The 23,451-nt window shown below is 35.8% G+C and overlaps 5 protein-coding genes and 1 pseudogene across 9 annotated transcripts; 4 read left to right on the forward strand and 2 right to left on the reverse strand.

Annotated features, from left to right (window-relative positions):
* Positions 1 to 1,254: 1,254 nt before the first annotated feature.
* On the forward strand, positions 1,255 to 3,319 carry LOC147929938 (uncharacterized). The gene is made up of 4 exons (XM_087480802.1): positions 1,255 to 1,572; positions 1,692 to 1,844; positions 3,109 to 3,161; positions 3,244 to 3,319. The coding sequence occupies exons 1-4, from the start codon at positions 1,255 to 1,257 to the stop codon at positions 3,317 to 3,319; spliced, it is 600 nt and encodes a 199-aa protein (XP_087336928.1).
* A 915-nt stretch (positions 3,320 to 4,234) lies between these two features.
* Positions 4,235 to 5,356, reverse strand: LOC147929939 (uncharacterized). The gene is made up of 2 exons (XM_087480803.1): positions 5,110 to 5,356; positions 4,235 to 4,674 (listed from the first exon to the last, which is right to left on the reverse strand). The coding sequence occupies exons 1-2, from the start codon at positions 5,354 to 5,356 to the stop codon at positions 4,235 to 4,237; spliced, it is 687 nt and encodes a 228-aa protein (XP_087336929.1).
* A 4,719-nt stretch (positions 5,357 to 10,075) lies between these two features.
* Positions 10,076 to 11,306, forward strand: LOC147929940 (uncharacterized; annotated as a pseudogene). The gene is made up of 3 exons (XR_015577728.1): positions 10,076 to 10,374; positions 10,496 to 10,648; positions 10,947 to 11,306. The product of XR_015577728.1 is annotated as an uncharacterized LOC147929940 (transcript).
* Positions 11,307 to 15,483: 4,177 nt separating this feature from the next.
* LOC104737409 (uncharacterized) lies at positions 15,484 to 17,953 on the forward strand. Of its 2 annotated transcripts, none has more exons than XM_010457577.3 (4): positions 15,484 to 16,689; positions 16,810 to 16,962; positions 17,142 to 17,363; positions 17,680 to 17,953. In XM_010457577.3, the coding sequence occupies exons 1-3, from the start codon at positions 16,129 to 16,131 to the stop codon at positions 17,334 to 17,336; spliced, it is 909 nt and encodes a 302-aa protein (XP_010455879.1). In that variant the 5' UTR covers positions 15,484 to 16,128; the 3' UTR covers positions 17,337 to 17,363; positions 17,680 to 17,953. The 2 variants fall into 2 exon arrangements, 1 of the variants encoding a protein (XP_010455879.1); XR_015578789.1 differs by having other exon boundaries at positions 15,661 to 16,699.
* Positions 17,954 to 18,175: 222 nt separating this feature from the next.
* Positions 18,176 to 19,042, reverse strand: LOC147929941 (uncharacterized). The gene is made up of 3 exons (XM_087480804.1): positions 18,941 to 19,042; positions 18,707 to 18,865; positions 18,176 to 18,373 (listed from the first exon to the last, which is right to left on the reverse strand). The coding sequence occupies exons 1-3, from the start codon at positions 19,040 to 19,042 to the stop codon at positions 18,176 to 18,178; spliced, it is 459 nt and encodes a 152-aa protein (XP_087336930.1).
* Positions 19,043 to 20,297: 1,255 nt separating this feature from the next.
* On the forward strand, positions 20,298 to 22,803 carry LOC104737410 (uncharacterized). Of its 3 annotated transcripts, none has more exons than XR_015578790.1 (4): positions 20,337 to 20,717; positions 20,832 to 20,956; positions 21,086 to 21,299; positions 22,398 to 22,803. XR_015578790.1 is itself a non-coding variant. In XM_010457578.2 (3 exons), the coding sequence occupies exons 1-3, from the start codon at positions 20,457 to 20,459 to the stop codon at positions 21,090 to 21,092; spliced, it is 393 nt and encodes a 130-aa protein (XP_010455880.1). In that variant the 5' UTR covers positions 20,298 to 20,456; the 3' UTR covers positions 21,093 to 22,803. The 3 variants fall into 3 exon arrangements, 1 of the variants encoding a protein (XP_010455880.1); XR_759733.3 differs by having other exon boundaries at positions 20,359 to 20,717; positions 22,454 to 22,803; XM_010457578.2 differs by having other exon boundaries at positions 20,298 to 20,717; positions 21,086 to 22,803.
* Positions 22,804 to 23,451: the final 648 nt, after the last annotated feature.

Consider the following 23,451-nt stretch of genomic DNA (forward strand, 5'->3'; position numbering starts at 1 on the left):
GTAAATTATAATATTAAGTAAAATCTCATTAATTTTTTTTTCCATCAAAATCTACTAGTTTTCTTTCCTCAGTCTTTATAAATTTATTTATGTTTCCTAATACACACACTTTTACTAAATTTATATACACACATTTTTATAGAAAACTTAAAAATGTGATTTAGATGAACTTAATTAAACAAGGTTTGTAATATGACATTTTTACTAAATTTCCATACTCACATTATTCTATAAAAATGTGTTGTATTCATTTTAAAAAATATTCTTTCCAACCGTTGGAAATAAAATTATGTGTTATAGCTAGATTCTCTTAACTATCAAAGTGGTCAATGTACTTTGAATCTACCATCTGTTGGAAGACACAATCTGCAGCAACCGTTGTTGAGCCACTTGAAAATGTGCACCATTGTTTGTTACCTCTCGCTACAACAAACAAAGCATTTTCAGGACTTAATGTTTCATATCTAATCCTTGGCACATGATAGATGCCCTAAAAAAAGTAATCAATCAAGATGAAAAACTGATGTTAATATTTTGTATGAAATTTTTCTCTATTATCAAACATAATCAACTTTTACTTAGCATTCCAACTCTTTTGAATTCAAGAAAATTCTTTATAACAATTCCGGCAGGTGTTATGTCAGACATGTCGTATACAAATTATCTTGTTTTTGGCCAAAGTCTCATTTAGTCAACACTCCTCGAACTCCTGGCCCCGATATTTTTTCCTACCAAAATAGTATTAATAAAATTAGAATGTACATGCATATTACGAATTAAAAGTTGTGTAATTACACTCAGTCACATGTCTGTGGATTCCTTCATTTCTAATGTAATTGATTGGGATGTTCTGATTCCTAAACAAAAATTATTTTTGGTTGTACTTTTGATATGGTGTGTCAAGTCTTGGTAGGATAAGTTACGATGTGCAGCAATTGGTTTGTCCTTGTTGTATGATACTTGTAGAAGATGAATGTGTACAACTGAACCACATGCGTCTACAATAACAATATACACAATAGTTAGTTCTGAATAGTTATAAAATAACTAAATGTCTAATTATAGCATAGTAGAAAGCATACCTACATATTGATAAATTGGGTCTTCGTTTTTTTTTTTTCGTTTGACATCTCACTCGCACTCCTTGGCTGCTTATAATTAATATGTTGACATATTGATAAAATATTTTTGGATCACTTTTTTAACAATATCTTGGCTCGGAGCAGAGAGGGATTTTAGGGTTTAGTCGACATCATGGTTCTTAATCAATGCGCAGACGAGACGACAACACAAGATTCCATGGACGCGTCTTCTTTAATGGTTGTGATCACTTCTTTTCCGAGAAAACGTAAGGCTGAGTTCGACCCCGAAGAGGAAGCGGAAGAGAGTAATGGTGAGACTATACAAGGGAAAGCCAAAACAGAGGAGCCGAAGGCTAGAATAAATTATTTTGATGGTTTAGAGTATTATTCCTTTCTGAAGGTGTTATTTTCCTCCGATGATGAACCTTTCTCCGAAGAATCGAAAGAACACTATCGCATCTTTAAACGCCAGATGATTGAGACTTTGAGAGCAAGGTACGTCCTCCTATATAGTGCTTTGCGTTTTTCTTTTTTTTGAGCTAAATTCTTGAAACTTTGTGGATTAAATAGATGGTGATATCTAATACAACGTGTGTGTGTGTGGTTTAGGGATTTTACGGGGATCCTAAGCTTAGGCCCTTTGATCACTACAGAGGAATTAAACCAATGGGCTTGGAGTGGGAAGCGCTTATGGATAATGACTTTCGTGGCTTCTTTGAAGAGTTGGTGTATTTTTGTCTCCTAAAACTCAACCAAGACAAGGTAAGATGGGGTATAGCTTAGTCTGAATCAAGAAAACGAAAATTTCCATTCTCTTAGACGTCTGACTCTCTTCTCAGATTGGTATTTTTTCTGAGCTTGAGGATATTCAGGCTCTTTTAGGTTATCTTTGGTGTGTTAACAATGGCAATGGTTAGGTTGTCAGGATTTAAAAGTTTCTTAGAAGTATAGTGTTCTTGATGTAAGAAGGGGAGCTGAATTACCGGCTGTAGCAGTGGCTGAAGTACTACGTGACAGACTTCTTGATGTACAACCTGACGAACTTCCTGATAGACTGCCTGAAGTACTTTTTGGAGAGAACCAGCTCGTACCAGTTAAGGAGAACTATGATTTCCTTCCGATATGTGCAAGAATCAGAAACAAACATACTTTGGAGCTGACCACTGGAACTAGAAGTTATGCACACATTCAACGAGTCGGAAGATCATATCGTTGGAATGGGACCGTTGCACTCTTTTTCCAAAGCATCCCTTGGCGTCCTGGAGAGCTTCTATATCATTTGGAGACTTCAACACACATCTTAGGATGCCCCCCACCTCACTTGATTAGGCGGATCAAGTTAAAGTGCAACTTTCTTTATTTGGATCTGTTTGTCTTTATGTCACAACAGATTTTTCCTTATTCAGTGTTGCACCTTTGTGAGAATCTTAAGACCATCCAGAAGCTTCCTAGAATGTATCTAGACGTCTCAAGAAACCACAACTTCGGCCCCAAGTTATCAAGACTCAAAGTGCATCACAACTTTCCCAATTTGGCTGATATTCTCATTCAGTTTCCAAAGATCATGATTTTCATTAATTGTTGTGATTTCTTTCTTTATTTTAGCATTTATAAGTTGTACTTGAGCTCCTTTATAATCTCTATTACTTTGTACTTTGAGAGACACGTTTTTGAATAATAAAAAATTTCAGTTTGCTTCAACACTTTGTGTTTTGAATCAAATCATTGTTCTTGCGAGTTCTAGGTAGTTTGTGGAATCAAACAACTTACGTTTCGTGTAGAGTCTCTGATCCTTGCGAGGAATAGCCCTTGGATCATATTCTCTAGCCCTCGGTGTTGTGGATTCAGCATCAAACCGGTTACTCTCCATCAGATCGCTTCCGCCAAGCTTCTAAGTCTTTGAGTCCGTGAGTCTTGTCTTGGTGGATTCCGAGGCTTGTATCAGTTCTGTTCTGGAATTTCTAACCCTGAAAAGTTTTCAGCCCAAGCTTGGCACTAACATTTTTATATTTCATCGTTGTTCTAGGATTCGAATGTGGAGTTCATTGAAGTTCAGATTTGCTGTGACCATGCTCAAACGTGATTAGATATATGTATGTCATAATGTGTTTGAATCTGAAGATTTTATATTCTCATCTTCAAACAAGAGATGATTCTATAGGAAAATGTACAACGTAAACTACATTGTTGAATCTGTGGGTGATGGGTTCAATTTCCGGAAATTTTTGTTCGACTAACCAAATGCAAACCGTATGATACGTTGGAAGCTTTCCATCTATCTGCCTATTTACTGAACCAAACAACGAGCTACATTATTTTGGAATCTGCATATTCAATCTGCCCTTTTTGACTTAGTTTGTTTTAATTGAAACAAAAAACGACTAGGCGTTAGTTTTAAACACAAAAACAACAAACTTTTTTTGTTTAAGAATCGTGTTTCTCAAATCATGAAAGCCTGAAACCTCATAAATCTCAAGATGTTGAACGAATAGTGAAACAGAAACTGAAGTAGGTTTGATAGGAGATAAAGAGACATGGTGAAACGAGGGTGAGGGGCGGAACTATATTCGAAGACAAATGACATTTACTTCAGTTGGTTTGATTTTTGTAAGATGTTGAGGTAAGTCGAATTCTTTCGTTTTGGTGTTGTAAATATGGTTTAGATTTAGAACGAGGGGTTTCAATCATATTTTCTTTCAGGAATAGAAAAAGACCAGAATCGAAAAGAATTGTGTTGCGATCGTGTGTTTAAATTTTAAAAACAAATGCCTAATCTTTTATGTTTTAATTTTCGGCTTTTTTTTTCAGCAAAAAGAAATTTTATTTATGAATTAGAAAAATCAAGATACAACTGTTCATAGGGCCATGATGGCGGATCGAAACAACTTGAATAAAATAGACAATTATTACACCCATGTTTTGCTAACAAATGTGCAACCTTATTACATGAACGTTTTTGAAACACAAATTCAATGTTTCGAAAACGAGAAGCCCAGAATATGATATCTTGATAGATGCCATCAATCGATATATCAATGGTTACTCCATTTACAATCTTGATTAGTTGTTCACAATCACCTTCGAAAGATACATAAATTAAACCACGAATCCAAGTTTGTTGTATAGCAACTAAAAGTGCTTTTGCTTCCGCTTCAAGTGGTGATATGTAGTTTTGAAGCACCCCATCCAAGAGAAGCTGCTGAACAATCTCTTAGTATCCATCCCATTGTTGTAGACCCGGTTCGGGGATCATATGCTGCGTCGTAATTGCATTTTGTGAGATTTGTAGAAGGCCGTTTCCAAGGTATGTCTATTGTTGCTGATCGTGTATTAGTTAATTCCTGATATTGGGGAGAGTGTGTAGTCCATTCTATTGCCTCTGTTTTTGCTCGAGCAACGATAGTATTAGGACATTCGGTGAGTGATTCAAAAATAAATTTATTCCTCGATTTCCATAAATACCATAGAATCCATAATGCAAAATGTTTATCTTCTGTTGGAATGGAATTATCTTGTTGGTGATCAAAAACGTGCGCCATATTGGTTTCAAAATCATCCCCAAAGGAATGTGAACCATATAAGTAAGGATTGACTAGCTCCCAAATATTTTTAGTATACCGACATTTGAATAAGATGTGGTTAATTGTTTCGTCCATTTGAAAGCAGCGGGGGCAAACAGGATCTAGGTTCATTCCTCTAGTTTTTAACCTTGTTAAAACAAGGAGAGCTTTCGATAGAGCACGCCAGAAAAAATGTTTGATTTTTGGTAAGATTGGTAATGACCATAAAATATTCTTAAGCCACAAGGAACCGTGAGGAACAAGGGGTTTAACCTCCGCTGAATTAGGATCATGATTTAGTAGCCAGTATCCTGAACGAACTGAATAGTCACATGTTTTATTATAATGTCACATACTAGCCTATCGGATAAAATATTGGTTGCCAAATAAATATTTTCCACAGAAACATGATCACTCGGAGAGACCAGACTACATATTTTTTTCTTTATCCCAATGTCGATGTGTACCTGTAGAGGTGATCAGGTCTTTAAGGCACGACTCTGATTCAGCATTTATCCCGGAAATGGGTCGCGGAGGATGGGTGGGAGTGACGTTATCTTTCCCAATCCGGATAGTGTCTCCATCTCCCACAATGTAACGAGAACCTTTTTTGATAACATCAAGACCAGCTAACAGCGAAGCCCAGCCATAAGACTGATTTTTCCTCTGATTTGCATCAAGGATGGATTCAACACGGTAATAACGAGCTTTCATAATCCGGGCAAAGAGACAATTTGGATATTGGATTAAACGCCACACTTGTTTTGCAAGCAGAGCGTCATTGAATCTTTCTAAGTTCTTGAAACCTAAACCCCTTTTTTTTTGAATATTGTAACCGTTCCCATGCTATCCACGGTATCCCTCTGTTTTGATTTCCTTTCTCCCACCAAAACCGCATAAGGATTGATTTTAGTTCATCAGTGATTCCTTTTAGGAGTTTAAAACATGACATAGAGTAGACTGGCATAGAGATACCCACAGATTTTATTAAAATTTCTTTTCCTGTTGGGGATAAGTATTTTGCACTCTATGATGATGTCCTGTTTTTTACTCGTTCAATAACATATGCAAACATTTCTTTCTTCTTCTTTCCAAACTGATCTAGTAGACCTAAATATTTACCTCCACCGCCATGGTTAGGGATGTGTAGGATATGTTTGAGTTTGTTTTGTAGTTGTCCATTGACTCTGGAAACAAATGTAATTAGGGATTTGGACGTGTTTATTTGCTGACCAGAGTAATATTCATATACATCGAAAACATCCCTAAGTGCACAACAATTCCGTTGGTTTGCTTGAATGAAGAATAGAGAATCATCGGCAAATTGTAAATGTGTAATCGCTGGAACACCATTGCCAATTCGAACACCTCGGATGTCTCTAGATGTGACTTTTGAATTGATTAAATGGCTCATCATATCAGAACAAATGATGAACACATATGGGGATAGTGGGTCTCCTTGACGAATGCCTCGCTCAAGGATTACCATACCATGCGGCGTTCCATTTATAAGTATTGAATAACGAACAGTACGAACAGTCGACATAACCCAATTTATCCATTGATCCGAAAAACCAAAGAGTTGTAGAGCAACTTGGAGAAAGTTCCATTCCACTATGTCATACGCCTTACTGACATCAGTCTTGACAGCCATGTAGCTTGTTGAAACTCGCTTTCTTGTTTTTAAAGAGTGCATAACTTCATGAGCAATCATGACATTATCAGTAATTAGTCTTCTCGGTATAAAAGCTGCTTGTTTGTCGGAGATAATGGCATCAAGATGTTTCTTTAGACGGTTAACCAAACATTTGGATATGATTTTGTATATAACATTACACAAAGCTATTGGTCTATAATCAGATAGTGTTGTTGATTGTTGTAGTTTGGGGATCATACATAGATTAGTGTGATTTAACCCTGGTTTCATGTATGAAGTGGCAAAGAACTCCTTTACCTCTGTTATTATGTCATCACCACTAATGTGCCAATAGTGTTTGTAGAATCGAGCAGTAAGCCCATCTGGACTCGGTGCTCTATCATCTCCGATTGAGTTAATAGCATCAAAAATTTCACTGCAAATGAATTCTTTGGTTAAGTCATCATTGATGCATTGAGTAACCATAGGGCTGAAATCTCCAAAATCAATTTGGGACACTAGTATCCCACTGGAAGTGTATGTTTTGGTAAAATAATCTTGAGCGTGTTTTACAATTTCAGTCTCACCTTGATATATGTTATTATAATCAGGATCGAGGCAATAAAATTTTGTGCATATCGAGATTTTGTACTGGCATGGAAATATGTTGTATTGCGGTCACCATAGTTGAGCCAATGGTTCCTACTTTTAAGTTGCCAGTAGTATTCTTCATCACGGTATGCTTGCAGTAGATTCCTTTGAATTTGCGGAATTTGCCGTCTTTGTCTTCTGTCTAGACTCTCCATAGCTTTGTTTAAAGATTCTTGAAGGTGGTTAATGCGAACAGAGGCATTTAAATTTTCTGAGTGTTTTCCTTTGGACATAGCCCTCTTGCATTCGTCTATTTGGTCTGTTATCGAATACCATGTATTCCTTTTGCATGAATTCCATCCTTGTTGAACCATGTATTCCTTCTGCATTTGGATGCTCTGCTGCCCACCTTGAATTTACCATGACTCTGTCTAAGCAGCATTTCACCGTAAAATTGCGTCTCTCACCAACCCAAGAGAAAAGATCACCCTTCGATCGTAAATCACTTAATTCATAATTAGCTACCATTTTCCTGAAGTCACGAAAAGACCATTCTTCCCTCAAAGGTCCGCCTACTTTTTCTGAGTTATTCAGAATTTCATTGAAATCACCAACTAGGAGCCAAGCTCCATCTCTAGTTCTTCCTAATGCTTCAGATTGATCCCAAAATAAATATCTTTCACTTTGGACAGGATGTCCATACACACAAGACAAATAAAAGTTCATATTATTATAAGTAATATGGAGATCGATCATTCGATCATCCTGGGAAAGACAGGATAATCTGACAGAACTCATCCACATTACAGCTACACCACCACTCCTACCATGAGTGGGTTGAGTTATTACATAAACAAATCCTAAAACAGAAGCAAAGTTACACACCATTTCACACCTATTTAAAGTTTCACATAAAAACAGAACATGTGGTTTAATAGTACGACATAAACGTTTCAAGCGAGATTAAGTCCGCGGTGCACCTACACCCTGACAGTTCCAGGAGACGACTCTCATGGAGGTGGTGGGGGTATCGGGCCCCCCGCACCTCCATCCAATGTCTTGCCGCAGCATGATCCTTGAGATTCACTTCTTTCCTTCTTGTGGATGTGAGTAACAACGAACAAATCTTCTTCTGCTTCCCAACGTTGAAAGTAAGACTCCCTTAATTTCCTTTTCCCAGTAGCAACCTACGGATCAGGGATCATCTTATCAGCAAAACCACCCTGCATAGTAGACTCAAGAACAAGGTTATTACCTTTTGCAAACTTTGTTACCAGATAGAGGAGGTGCTCTGCAATCAGTTATGTGTCCTCAAAAAGACTAGGGGAAGAGGAATCAGAGTCGTCGGAAATGATGAATTCCCTCTTTGCCTTGGTGAAGTGAAGTCCAGGAATTTGGATAAGAGGATTCCTACTGAATTGTACATCAGTAGACGGTGTCGGGGTTGGAAGGTGGTTACTCTAACCAGGTTCATCATTAACATCTGGTTGATTCTCATCATCCGGATTATCACCATCATCATTTGGACCGTTTTCATCATCATTATCATCGTGGTCAGGGTCATGTGGGGGATCATCAAAGGCAATGGGGCATTCCTTTGAAAGTAAGGATTGTTTTGTAGTTTGAAGCTTTCAATTTCTCATTTCTGCTTAGCTTACAAGAGTGAGTTTACAAGCTTATTTATATCTAAAACCATAAACCCTAGATGCATTCTCGATTCCTCTAGAGTCTTCTGCCAGATGTCACGATCTTCTTGAGCAGGACGGATCAAGGGTGGCAAAGCGGTTTGACAGCTTGATTGTCTCCGTACTGTCTTCAGTGACTGGTGCTTTGCCTCGTTTCTTGTCTTTTTGCGGTGTGACCGTTGAAGAAGGCAAAGCACTCTTGGGCTGACTTTGGTTATTTCCAATCGCATTGGGCTTTGTTAACTTGTTCTGGCCCATAGCTTCCTTTCTCAGATCGACACCGTTTTGAGCAGGAACCAAAAGCTCTGGTTTTGGTATTGTTAAGTTATCATCCTTCGCATTGTGCGTGAGTAGCCCACATTTTGGGCAGAAATTTCGGAGTCGCTCATATCGGAACTTGAGGATTGTATTGTTCAGACCATCGAACTGGTAGTTTCGCTGGAAACGCAAGGGGTTGTCTAGGCTCCAATTCACACACACTCGTACAAACTCAACCCAATTTGCGTTGTCATCATAGTCCACTGCAGTGACATGACCCAATGTACTAAGCCATAGCATTTGTGAGATACAGGATTGGTATTCCTTTGATTTGGATCGAGAAAGGAATGATCTTCTGTTCTTCTTCAGTTATGTTTGGATACCACCGATGAATCGCCAACATCCAATCGTTGAAAGCCCATGGTCCACGGTAGTACCAAATTCATTGATTCTTCGGTATTGAAGACAAACAAAGCCTTTCCATCGCCGCTCCCAAGTATACGGCCACGACAGACCGTTGTTAAACCCCAGATTTTGGGCATCTGACTGACTAAAGCACGAAGGTTCTGTTTTCGTGGATTGGTTACAGTAACAATCAGGGCAAACCGATTTATCGCAGCGGCTTGTCCACATAAACCAGGCGGAAGTGAGACTTGGGCGTCATTGATTCTGAGATTCAGATCTTGCAAGGATTTACGAATGTCACTCATTGTTGGTAGTAGTATGAAGAAATAACAGGGGGAGAAAGGGGACAGTAGGAATGACGATGAAGGAAGATTGTCTGAAACACCCAGATTTATAGTACATCCATGGCGGTTTCCTTTGACGGTTACTCCCCGATTTTTTTGGAAAAAAGTTTTCTTACTTGATTGTTTTAATTTTCGGCTAGAGTTGTTAAAAGTATAAATAAACGTTTTTATAAACTGATGGTTAAAATTGTTCACGCTTTTTTAGTTCAGGATTCTTCTATTTATTTAAAAAAAAAAGGTTTTAAAATTCGATCGGAGCAATGTTGACGGTTACTATTAAATTCCCAAATTAAAAAAAAATCATATGAAATTACTTATTTAGAATTAAAAATGTTTAATAAATTTGGAAACTTAACATTATTTGGGATTAAAAACAAATGTTCCTAACATTATTTGGAATTTCACATTCGCAATTGGCTCGGAGGGATTTACTCGGTCAAACATGCTTCTCAATCAATGCGGAGCCGAGATGACGATAGAAGATTCCATGCAAGCGACGAATTCGGACCATTAATCGGTGGATTTGAAAAGTAAGGCGAGAAAGCGTAAGACCGAGTTCGAGCGGGGAGAGGAGGAAGAGGAAGAGAGCGATGAAGAAGAAGAAGGCGTTGATGATGGGAGGGCCAAAATAGAGGAGGAGCCTAAGGCGAGAATAGAGTACTTAAAGGCACCGGAATGGGATGTGGACAGCTTTGATGGTTTAGAGTATTATTCTTCTCCGGAGCCGATACTTAAATCCTCCGACGAGGAATTTTCCCCGAAGAAGCTAGACAACACTATCGCATCTTTAAACGCCAGATGATCGAGAGCAAGGTACGTCCCGTCCTATAGTGTGCTTTGAGTTTTCTTGAGCTGAAACTAATTTTTAATAATTGTATAGATGATGATGAGGTGATTTCTACTCATAACTGTGTGTGTGTGGGGTTTATTTTAGGGATTTTACGGGGATCGTGAGCTTAGGCCAACTTTTCATTACAAAGGAATAAGTCCAATGAAGTTGGAGCAGGAAGCCCTTCCCGATCAAAACTTCCTCCAGTTCTGGTAAGAGATGGTTTATGTTTGTCTCCAAAAACTCAACCAAGACAAGGTTAATTATTACTTCTTTCCCTCTCTTTTTCCTCTTCCTTGTCCAATTTGTCATTCACCCTCCATTCTAATTCCTAATTCAATTCTCTAAGACAAACTAAAGGTCTCATATTGGTATTTTGTTTGAGCTTGAGGATTCAGTCTCTTAGATTATCTTTGGTGTGTCAACAGTAGCAATTGTTAGGTTGAAAGGATTGTAGTGTGCTAGCTAGGGTCTTGGAATTTTCAACCTGACAAGTTTTCAGCCCAAGCTTGGCATTAACATTTTTTTTTTTTTTTTATTGTGCATGGTTCTCTAGGATTCGAATGTGGAGTTCATTGAAGTTGTGAGAGGTTATTATCGCCCAGGACCTAGATCAAAGTCATACATTACATTTATGGCCAGGGAGAAGCCTGATGGACCTCTTGTGGAGTATCAAGCCAAGTGTATGGTTACTTTGGACGGCGAGAGTCATCCCATCCTCTGTAGACCGGCTCCTACGTTAATGCCTTGATACCAATAACTTGTTTAAGGTAGGGGTTGCCCTTAATCAGTTCAGATTTGTTGTGTCCATGCTCAAGCGTGATTAGATTATATGTCATAATGTGTTTGAATCTGAACATTTTATATTCTCATCTTTAGACATTAGATGATTCTTAGGAAAATGTACATGTTTTAAGAGTACAAAATATAAACTATATTGTTTGAATCTGTGGGTGATGGGTTCAATTTCCGGCATTTTTTGTTCGACTTAACCAAATGCAAACCGTATGATACGTTGGAAGCTTTCCATCTGCCTATTGATGAAGCTTTACAACGAGCACACATATAACAAGAGGTAGAAGCAAAATGTCCATAAATAGACTAAAGATCAAGCATCATTCTTCAACAGAGGGACATATCATATTTGGTGTTGGTGGTCCTGATGAGTGGGCTTTCGTCTGAGTATACCCTAGTGTTATCATAGAATAATCAATAGGGTGTTGCACAAAAAAAAAAAAAGAAGAAGAATAATCAATAGGGTATGAGGCTTAAGACTATATATAGAAAGGCGAGAACAAATGAGAGATCATCGAGTATTTGGTGGGTTATCTCAGGGGGAGAGGGAGGACCCCCTCCTTCGAATTCCTCGATTCCTTGAAATTCCAGTTCTATAATCTATCAAATCCATATTTATATCTATGAAATCTCATCTTTTGTATGCTACATGATCACCGTACTGAGATGAATTTTCTTCCATATTTTTGTCAACCGATCTCTTAGTGAATTTCTAAAGTGGTATAGAGGACACAAACAACAAATTGATTTTACGTAGAATTCGCCAAATCAACGCAACTTTATTCTGATTCTTACACAGTCTATTCTACCTAATATGATTGAACCTGACTAAAGAACAAATATCAAGTTCATTATCTTTACAATCACACACTCACCTACAAAGTTTTTTTTTGTGGTTTTAAAGTTTACAACCGTATAACAATATTCTAGAGTGCTAAAATGACTCGTGGCCAGCCTAGAATAGTAATATGAGACTCGAGAAAATCCTAACTGGATATTCTCTGAGTATCACGCTTTTGGAAATTACTTGCTCGTCAAGTTCTTCCTTTTTCTTAGTTGTGGTGAAGGATAATTGTCGTATCTTCAACCCTTCTTGGAGCATTACCTCAACTGTTACAGACTTACAGTCCTGTCACATCAGCTTGATAGGCAATAAAAACATGGTGAAACGAGGGTGAGGGGCGGAACTATATTCCAAGACAAATGACATTTCATGAATTCGCCATAATCGAGTGATGGATCGAGAGTGCAGATGTGCACTTCAATTGGTTTGATTTTTGTAAGATGTTGAGGTAAGTCGAATTATTTCATTTTGGTGTTGTAAATATGGTTTAGAATGAGGGGTTTTTGCAGAAAATAGGAGTAAATTTCATGTTTTCTTTCAGGAATAAAAGAAGACCATAATCGAAAAAAATTGTGTTGTGATCGTGTGTGTAAAATTTAAAAACAAATGCCTAATCATTTTTGTTTTAATTTTCGGCTAGAATTGATAAAAGTATAAACGTTTTTATAAACAGATGGTTAAAATTGATAACGGTTTTTAGTTCAGGATTCTTCTATTTATTAAAAAAATAATTGAAGGTTTTAAAATTGGATCCGACCGATGTTGACGACTATTAAATTCCCAAATTAAAAAATGATACTACATCATATGAAATTACTTATTTAGAATTAAAAATGTGTAAATCAAAATTAAGAAAGAAAAATAAATGTATAACCAACATTGTTTGGGAGTTCCTATTTTGTTAAGGAAAACTATAATATAAGTGGGAAAAAATGTCATTAAAATCCCGAAGTTAGCATTTTCGTTGATTTAAATCACTAAGTCTGAAAATGTTGAAACAAATCATCAACTTTTTGTTGACTTCTATTTAAATCACGAAGTTTTGTTGACTTCGCCGTTTGAAGCATATCGTTAACTGGCCAAAACGAAGATATTAAACAAGGTTAATTAGGCGTTGACGAGTTCCGTTAGTTATCATTACGACGTCGTTTTCTTCTTTAATCTAATCCCTAAATCGAACATTTCTCACAAAATCCCCAAAATCACGAAGTCTTATTGTTCTAGGTTTCGAATGTGGAGTTCGTTGAAGTTGTGAGAGGTTATTATCGCGCAAGACCGAGATCGAAGTCATATATTACATTTATGGCCATGGAGAAGCCTGATGGACCTCTTTTGGAGTATCAAACCAAGTGTATGGTTACTTTGGACAGAAAGAGGCATCCCATCCTCTGTAGACCGGCTCCTACGCCAATGCCTTGATACCAAAAAGTTGTTCAATCAATCAAGGTATGGGCTTCTCTTAGCCAACTTGTGTTTTGCTCTGTCTAGACTCAATACATGTTTAGAGAAGTATGTCATTCATAGATGCTTTTTTCCTTGGAAGCTATGCAATATCACACGTTGCTTGTCATGCATATATAGATGTATTACGATATGAAGAAGAAGGAAAAAACAAAACAATATGTCTTGGCCAAGCATTCAGGTCATGCATGATTTCAGAATCATGAATTGTTTTTTTTTTTTTTTTTGGTGTGACCTAGGATAGGATTGGGGGACTCAAAAGGCTGGACTTGGCAAAGGGCGCTGTTATAACAAGTCAGATTATCTCGTTTCTAATGATCTAGTGGATGCAACATTTTAACTTGTGGTCTTAATAGTCTCGTCTGTTTTTGTTTGGTTATCTATCATGTGTCGACACTTCGGTAGTATTTTTATTAAGAGCACTATTTCTTTTCTTTTAGGTTTAGTGGTGCTTTCGTTGCTTTGGTTTCAGTTTGTTTATCTAAAACTTGTGTTCATTACTGCCATATTTGAGGGAATAGAGCAATGTAGTTTCTCCAAGACGTTAACCATCTCTTTTTGTTTTGCTTCCGTTAAAAACAAGCCATCTACTAGTTTTACTACTGGTTCATTGATGCTGCTATATATCATATTAATTAACCGATGAACAGTAATTTTGTTGTAATCCACCCAAAGATTTTTGTAAGAAGATTGTCATTCACTCTATGCAACCATTTGACGGAAACAAAAACAAACAACTACAACAATAACAGTGTGTATTGTTCAAAATCAATAATCTACAAACTCTCAAAGTGGCCAAAAGATTTTAAACCTTTATAAGTAATTACAGATCAAATGTATATAATAGGAATTAAAAGAACATATATATATATATATATATAACTCATTTATTTCCGCCAAAGACAAATCCAGCGCCGATAACAAATCCATCACCGAGTAAACATCCACCGCAGAGAACAAATCCTGAATCGAGTACACATCCACCGAGGAGAACACATACATCGCCTCGAAATCCTCAACCACTATCTCCTACTCCTCATCCTCAACCAGAGCATGTTCTGAATGCCCAGTTTGTTTTGCCGCAACAAAACCCTAATTGTGAAGAGGAAGATGATGGCGAAGAAGAAAACCAAGAGCAACAAAACCCTAATCCAAATGTAGACTACTAAGATCTTTTGGATGGTTTGCTAGCTCTTCTAGGCCGACAACATCGACCACTCCTATCTGAGCATCCTATCCCTAGAGTTGAGACTCTATGGTATAAACTCTCTCCTTTTGTATGTCAAATTTTAAACTCGGTATTGTGTCTTTAAGTGTAGTTTGAAAATACTTTTTATTTTTTTCGTTTGAGAATCTCTATTGCAACACAATAGAAACAACTTCGCAAATCGCATGAATGTGTTTAGTTACTTCAGTTGTTGTTTGATATTTAATAGTTTCAACTCCATATAGTTTTGATAACTTTAACTCTATATTTAGTATCAATAGACTTACTCAGTTTATGTAACATGCTTAACCGACACAAAGGAAAGCTGTCTCGACCAATTGTTGGAATCGTTAAGAGATAGTTTGATGGGTCGTACTACAGTTGGACAATCTTTTTTATTTATTTTTTGGACAAACACTCCAATACCCATTCAAGAGCTATATTTCATGACATTTGCAGTCACAAAATAGTTTTGACAATGCCTTATTTTTTTACTCTATATATGACTTAGTATTGTTGCTAACTACACAGTTTTGTGTTATTGTAGCGGAAGTATAGCTCGTTAAAGAAAGGTTTTTGAAGACAGCCAAGAAAAGGATGAAATATATTGTCAGTCATACTAACAAGAGTGGTGTAGAATCACCATGGACTGTAATATATTATGGGATTTTATGAGGGAACATTGGAATACAACTTATGCCATTGAGAGGAGTGAGAATGCTTCATAGAGCAGAAACTCTACTCGTGGAGGTCTATGAATGCACAAACACTTAGCTGAAATCATTTGTGAAAGTTCATTAAGAAATTGTAAGACTTCTCTTTCCATCCACTTCACCTCAAAGCTTTTCTAATATTTCCATGATTTAATCTGTTTCACTATCATTGTAAGAAGAAGAGTTGGGGCATCTTATATCACTTGTCGAAGTGTTTCTTAAAACACATACTCAGCTTTATAGATCATTTATGGATGAAAAAGCTAAACAAGTTTGTGAGACGTAGGTGAAAACCATAGAAAAGAGTCAATCTAAAATGGATGATGATGGTCCATCAGAGAATTCCTCTGAATATTCAACTCATTTTACTCTCTCCCTTGATAAAAAAAGTGAAATCTTCTGTGATTTGTTTGTCTTTTTTTTTTTTTAATTTGAAGATAATATAAAGATTTTGGGAATTTCACTTTCTAGGGAATAGGGATCTAGGGTTTTACTCGATCAACATGTAAATTAGCATTATCTTAAATTTTGGAACTAACATTATTTGGGATTAAAATTTTATTTTCCTTTTTTGTTCAAAAAAAAGTGTTAAAAAGCTAATAGAAATGCCCAAAATTTTCGGAATTGTTGTTTGTTTTCTTGGAAAAAGATTTGGTAATTTCGCACTCACAATTGGCTCGGAGCAGAGAGAGGGATCTAGGGATTTACTCGATCAAACATGCTTCTCAATCAATGCGGAGCGGAGACGACGATAGAAGATTCCATGGAAGGATCTTCTTTAATGTTTGTATATTCTTACCTGACAAAGCGTAAGGCCGAGTTCGACGCGGAGGAGTTAGAAGAAAGCGATGAAGGACTCGGAGATGAGAAAGTCAAAATTGACGAGCGTGAGGCTGATAAAGCGCTCTTAGAGGAGCATGAGTGGGATATGGACGGCTCCGACGGTTTAGAGTATCATTCCTCCACGAATTCGGACCACTCATCGGTGGATTTGAAAAGTAACGCGAGAAAGCGTAAGGCCGAGTTCGAGTTCGAGGAGGAGGAGGAGGAAGAGAGCGATGATGAAGAAGAAGGCGTTGATGATGGGAGAGGCAAGATAGAGGAGGAGCCTGAGGCTAGAATAGATTACTTGAAGGCGCCTGAATGGGATGTGGACAGCTTTGATGGTTTAGAGTATTATTCCTCTCCTGAGCCAATACTTTCCTCCGACGAGGAACTTTTCACCGAAGAAGAGATGGAACACTATCGCATCTTTAAACGCCAGATGATCGAGAGCAAGGTAAGTCTTGGTAAGAATTTGAGCCTAAATTTTTATGAAACTTTGTAAGAATTTAATAGATGATGATGATGATGATGATTTCTACTAATAACTGAACTGTTTGTGTGTGGTTTATTTTAGGGATTTTACGGGGATCGTGAGCTTAGGCCAAGTTTTCATTTCAAAGGAATAAGTCCAATGAAGTTGGAGCAGAGAGCCCTTCCCAATCAAAACTACCGCCAGTTCTGGCAAGAGATGGTTTATGTTTGTCTCCAAAAACTCAACCAAGACAAGGTCAATCATTATGGTTTATGCTTTGAGGATTCAGTCTCTTTTTTGGTTAGCAATTGTTAGGTTGACAGGATTTACAAGCTTCTTACATGTTGGGTGGATTTTTGGGAATTTTAAAGTGTTCTGCCCCCAAGCTTGGCATTAACATTTTTGTTTTTTTTTTGTTTATTGTGGTTCTCTAGGATTCGAATGTGGAGTTCATTGAAGTTGTGAGAGGTTATTATCGCCCAGGACCTAGATCAAAGTCATACATTACCTTTATGGCCAGGGAGAAGCCTGATGGACCTCTTGTGGAGTATCAAGCCAAGTGTATGGTTACTTTGGACGGCGAGAGTCATCCCATCCTCTGTAGACCGGCTCCTACGTTAATGCCTTGATACCAAAAACTTGTTCAATCAATCAAGGTATGGGCTTCTCTTAGCCAACTTGTGGCCTATTGAACGGCGTAGACAGAGGGAATTCTTCTGTTTCGGAATGGACATTCTGCTGAAACTAGACTTAGAGGCTACTATGTTATAGAGAAGTATGTCATTCATAGATGCTTTTTTCCTTGGAAGCTATGCAATATCACATGTTGCTTGTCATGCATATATAGATGTATTACGATATGAAGAAGAAGGAAAAAACAAAACAATATGTCTTGGCCAAGCATTCAGGTCATGCATGATTTCAGAATCATGAATTGGTTTTTTTTTTTTTTTTTTTTGTGACCTACGATAGGATTGGAGGACTCAAAAGGATGGACTTGGCAAAGGGCGCTGTTATAACAAGTCACATTATCTCGTTTCTAATGATCTAGTGGATGCAACATTTTAACTTGTGGTCTTAATAGTTTCGTCTGTTTTTGTTTGGTTATCATGTGTCGACACTTCGGTAGTATTTCTTTTCTTTTAGGTTTAGTGGTGCTTCCGTTGCTTTGGTTTCAGTTTGTTAGTCTAAAACTTGTGCTCATTACTGCAATATTTGAGGGAGTAAATCAAAGTAGTTTCTGAAAGAACGTTAACCATTTTTTTTTTCTTTGTTTCTTTTAAAAACAAAAGGCATCTCCTTGTTTTACTACTAGTTAAATGATGCTGCTATGTAACATATTAATCAACCGATGAACATTAATTTTGTTCTAATCCATCCAAAGATTTTTGAAAGAAAGATTGTTACTCACACTATGCAACCATTTGACGGAAACAAAAACAAACAACTATCAATTACTTTCAAATTCTCAAAGTGGCCAAAAGATTTTAAACTTCCCATCGTTTGGTAGTGTAATCCTGAAATAGCCATTGTTGGCAAAACTTGTTCCCCATGAATTTTGGACCACCAAATATTGTAATCCACTTCTTGTCACACCGTCAACTAGGACCAAAAAAGCATGTTCTACCAATATTCCACATGCACTAGCTGGTACATGATAGATGTCCTACAATAATAATTTAAGGGTGTAAATAGTTGCGCAATTGAAAAGGTTGAAAGAGTTGAAAAAAATTATTCAACCAACTTTCACTCTTTGAATGGAAGAGGTTGAAAAAAGTTATTCAACCCATTCAACTTAAAAAGTTGAAAAAATAAACTAATCCTACAACAAAAATGTTCAACCATTATTTTGGAGATGAATGTGTTAAATAATATTCAACCCAATTTTGTTCAACTTAATATTTTCAACTTCCTCAATTTTAAGCAACCATTTGCAGCTAAAATGTCAAATTTATATCAATTTTATTTCCATGTTAAAACAAAATCAGTTTTTACTTACCCCCATTTCGATACTAAATAGTTCAGGATCCGCCTCAACAACAATTCCCAATGGAAATGTGTTAAACTTATCATAGATAAAATCTTTAGTAGCATCTTTTCTAAACTCAAAGTCGCTTTTAGTTTTCACGCCCTTCACTCCAGGTCCTGATATTTTGTTCTACACAAAAAGTTTATAAGTAATTATAGATAGTATATTAGGAATTAAAAGAACATATGTATAAAACTCACTTACATCTCTATGAAGCCCAACATCTTTGATGTATTTGATCGGTATGTTTAGATTTCTGAATGCATACTTATCGTTTTGGTTTCTTCCTTTGATGTACTCAGCCATATGTCTATCCTTGTTGTAAAAAGCTTGTAAAAGTCACATGATAACGAGTGAACAACAAGTGTCTACAGAGACAATAAAAGCAATTATAAATTAAGTTAATTATACTCCCGCGGTTTCTAATTTATCAAATTTTTAATTTTTTCACAAATATTAAGAAAACTTATTAAAACTTGACTATAAAATGTCTTGTCTTTTTTGTAAATTTTGAATTTTCTATAAATCTAAACCAATAATATTTAGTTATTTTTCTTGAAATTTACAATTCATCATCATAACCTATTAAAAGTACATTGGTAACTTATAAATAATATCTTTTTGAAACAATTGTTTGTCTAGAAATAGGATTAATAAGCAACTGAATAAATAGCATTCAAATTAGCCATGCGATTTGGCACGAACTGACTATACAAAACTGACCCGAACCGGCTATTTTGGTTGTGGTTCAAAACTGGTTTGGCAATCATTCAGTTCAATTCAAAGAGATTGAGTTATATGTTTGCTTAGGGGTAGTTTGGGTTATGTATATTTCTGTATATTTTAGTTTATTTTTGGTATAAATTTGTTTTTTTTAAGAAAAAACAAGTAAACAAGTATACAATCAATTTATATAACTTAAAAATTGTTCCTCTTCAATTCTTCTTCTTCTTTGTAATTTTACAACAATCTATGCTCAATTGCAGCAAGCACAAATCCAAAGCTTTGACGGAGTGGAAGTTAATGTTTCCCAAATTGAAACAAGGCTAGATTTAAACTCACGGTACACCGCGAATACTTTTTTATATATAATAGAAATTTAACTTCTATTTGTTTGTTATATTTAGTTAAGTGGTATTTGGATTGTTTATTATATTTAGTTAAGTAGTATTTAGATTGTTTATTATTAGTATAAATAAGAAAATACATCATAAGTAATTTATAAGATATTATCTGATTAAGACACAATTGTGCTAATGATTTCATTATTTTACAGAATTTAGTTAAATTACCTTGATTTGATATGTCTAATATTTGTATTGTTAGACCAAATAATTAAATGAGAACTTAATCCGTATTTTAACATCAAATTAATAATATTTTAAATTTATACTAATGTCAATTCAAACCTGTCAAGTTTTATAACCCCACCATATAACCATATTATATAGTTTTCTAAACTATTTCTAAAAAATGATTGTAAGATTTTATTTGATAAAGGAAACTAACAGTAAAGTGGAGATATTATAAGGATAATATTCGATTCAATATATCAATTTATGAATATGATGTTAAATGTAAAGATTGTATAAGTACAAACAAAAATTGATTTTTAGAAAAATAGAAATTAATTTAGAAGAGATGTTTTAAGAATCTCCTTCTTCGTCGTCGTCTCATTACGTACCGAGACGACGACGAAGAAGGAGATTCGAGCAAGTTGATGGGATCCATGGAAGCGGTGGAGGAAGACAGCGTTGGTGAGAATGAAGAAGGCAGTGACGAGGAAACCAAATTTGCGGAGCCTGAGGCTAAAATTGATATGCTAGAGGCGCTCGAGTGGGATGTGGACAGCTTCAATGGTTTGGAGTATTATTCATCTCCGGATACGGACTATTCATCCGATGAAGAGCAGCCTTATCCCGACATGGAAAAGGCTAATAAACACTATCGCATCTACAAACGGCAGATCATCGAGAGCAAGGTAAAATCACCACACCACTTGGCTTTGATTGTGAATTAAACTAGATTCATGAATATAATAGATGGTGCTTTTTATGCGGTGTGATTGATTAATATGGGTTTTACGCGGATCCAGAGTTTAGCTTATTTTATAACTACAAGAGCATCTTCTCATCGATTAGCATGGAACTTGATGAAGCGCTTGTTGGTAAAAGGGAAGATATGGTGCATGTCTGTCTCCAAAAACATAATCAACATAAGGTTAGTTCTCTTCTGTTTTTCCCAATTCTTATTGTGGGTTTGTTTAATCATTCATTTACCCTTCTTACTAGTTTTAGTTGTGTAGCTAAGTCTGACTCATTTATGATTGTTTATTGTACATGGTCGTAGGATTTGAATGTTGAGTTCGTTGAAGTTGTGAGAGGTAATTTTCACGGAGGACCTAGATCAAAGTCATACATTACATTTATGGCTAGGGAGAAGCCCGACGGACCTCTTGTCGAGTATCAAGCCAAGTCTATGCTTACTTTGGACGGCAAGATGCATCCCATCCTCTGTAGACCATCATCTCCTACGCCAAAGCCTTGAAAACCAATACTATAAGGTGAATTACAAAGTTAAAAAAAAAAAAAAAAAGGTTAGATTATTACTTTCCCACAGATTTTCTTTCCCTTCTCCACAAACACTTAATTCACCACAAAAATCTAAACAATACCTTTTGTCTGTTTTTTTTAAGAACAAAGTAGAAGACCTCATGCATACTACAAAAAAACTTGCTTAATAGACATATAAAAAAAAATATTGAGAAAATTATAAAATTGTTCGTTTAGTGACAATAATATGTTTTGTTTTATTTTCTTATCAAATTTTAACATTATTTATTTTTATTTTTTTATGGCAACAAATTTTAAAATTATTATAGAGGAAGAAATAGTGTTTTCCAATATATAGATTAAAATATTGCAATCTCTATTTTAGAGGTAAAAATAGAGTTGAATTGGTGTACATTTTTTTAACTTTAAAATAGAGTTCTAAAAGTAAAAAACAACTCTATATTAGAATAAAATCTACTCTAACTTATTTTTATTTTCAGCTCTAAAATAGATATTCCTATTTTTTTCACTATAAAAAAGACTCTATTTCTTCATTTGCATTTTTTTATAAATAAAAGAATAAACTATTTGGAATATGCTTTTAGAGGAACAAATAGAGAAATACATTAAAATAAAAACAACCTCTACTAGAAAATTCCTCTATTTCACACTAGATTAAAACAGAAAAATATATCTACTATTTTTTTTTTTGGCAACAGATAAATACATCTATTCTTTTTTTTTTCAGCAAAAATGACTTATATTGATGAATTTATGAAATCGTTATACAAATGACTTGATAGCTAGCCAAGTTGGTGGTGAAAAATGTTCTGAGTAAAAACTTTTGGAAGTACAACCCAATTTTGCTAAAACATGAGCAATTGTATTACAATTTCTTGGTGAGTAAGCAAATTGAAAATTCTGAAACTGGGATGCCCAATGCTTGATATCCTTGCTGATGCCTTCAATAGATTGATTAAAAAGCTTATTATTAAGCAATTTTGTGAGTGTATCATTGTCCCCCTAAAAGATAACCAATCTTAGTCCTCAAATCCATGTTTGTTGAAGTGCTACTAAAAGGGCTTTTGCTTCTGCTTGTAATGGGAAAGATGTGTAGCCTAGGATAGATGATCCCCATCCCTGAGAGACTCCTTGATGATCGCAGATAATCCATCCGCATTTTTCTTGGTGTGTTAAAGGATCAAAAGCAACATCATAATTACACTTGGTAAAGGAGTAGGGAGGTCGTAACCATGATTTTGCCGCCTGATGGCTTTCTTGGTCTGGGACATCCTGCGCCTGTTCTAAAAGGTTCCTCCATTCTCGCACATCGGATTGTGCTCATATCACAATTATATTCGGGTTCTCTTGCATACTCTCAAAAACGAAATTGTTTCTTGTTTTTTAGAGATGCCATAAAAGCCAAAAAGGAAAATTTAAGATTTGATGGCTTATTTGCATCATGGTGAAAATCAAAAATAGATTCAATAAGAGTTTCAGTGTCGATTCAATAAATACATCTATTCTAAGAAGCAAAACAAACGTCAAAAAGACTAAATTGGTGTTAAAACAACTTGACTTTTATTGGGACTTGCAAAAGACATGATAAGCCTTGCCTTAAACGGAACTAGTCAATGTTGATTTTATATTATCAAGGACTAAATAATACAACTACATAATCTTTTTTTTTTCTTCTTAATCCATAATTGATTTTATATTACCAAGGACTAACGAACTTTCATGAAATTATGAATAAAAATAAGTAGATAAGAAACGATTGAGGTAATATAGAGAAAGTTTGATAGAAAGAATCACTACATTAAGTCTTGTAATGTATCCGCTGCTGTAATTTTTTCGCGATTGACATATCCTAACGAGGAGAATGGAAGTTTCGACATCCAGTGGTGAATATCATAAAGTAGAGTACCTATTATGTGATGGTCATCTCCATAATTGATCAGATTCACAAACTCTAGATTATCTCCTTTAATTTAAACGAGATAATATATGATCTTGAAGATTGAAGCGAGATTCGCACATCCAGAGAGAAAAACTTGTCTGTAGTCCCGAATGATCCAACATGTATTTGTATGTATTCTCCCTAAAGAAAGCCACTATAGAAATTACATTTATTTTAGCCAACCAGCATGAGGACGGATCCAT

This window comes from Camelina sativa, chromosome 13 (assembly GCF_030686135.1).
Source record: "Camelina sativa cultivar CO46 ecotype springtype chromosome 13, ASM3068613v1".
NCBI lineage: Eukaryota > Viridiplantae > Streptophyta > Magnoliopsida > Brassicales > Brassicaceae > Camelina > Camelina sativa.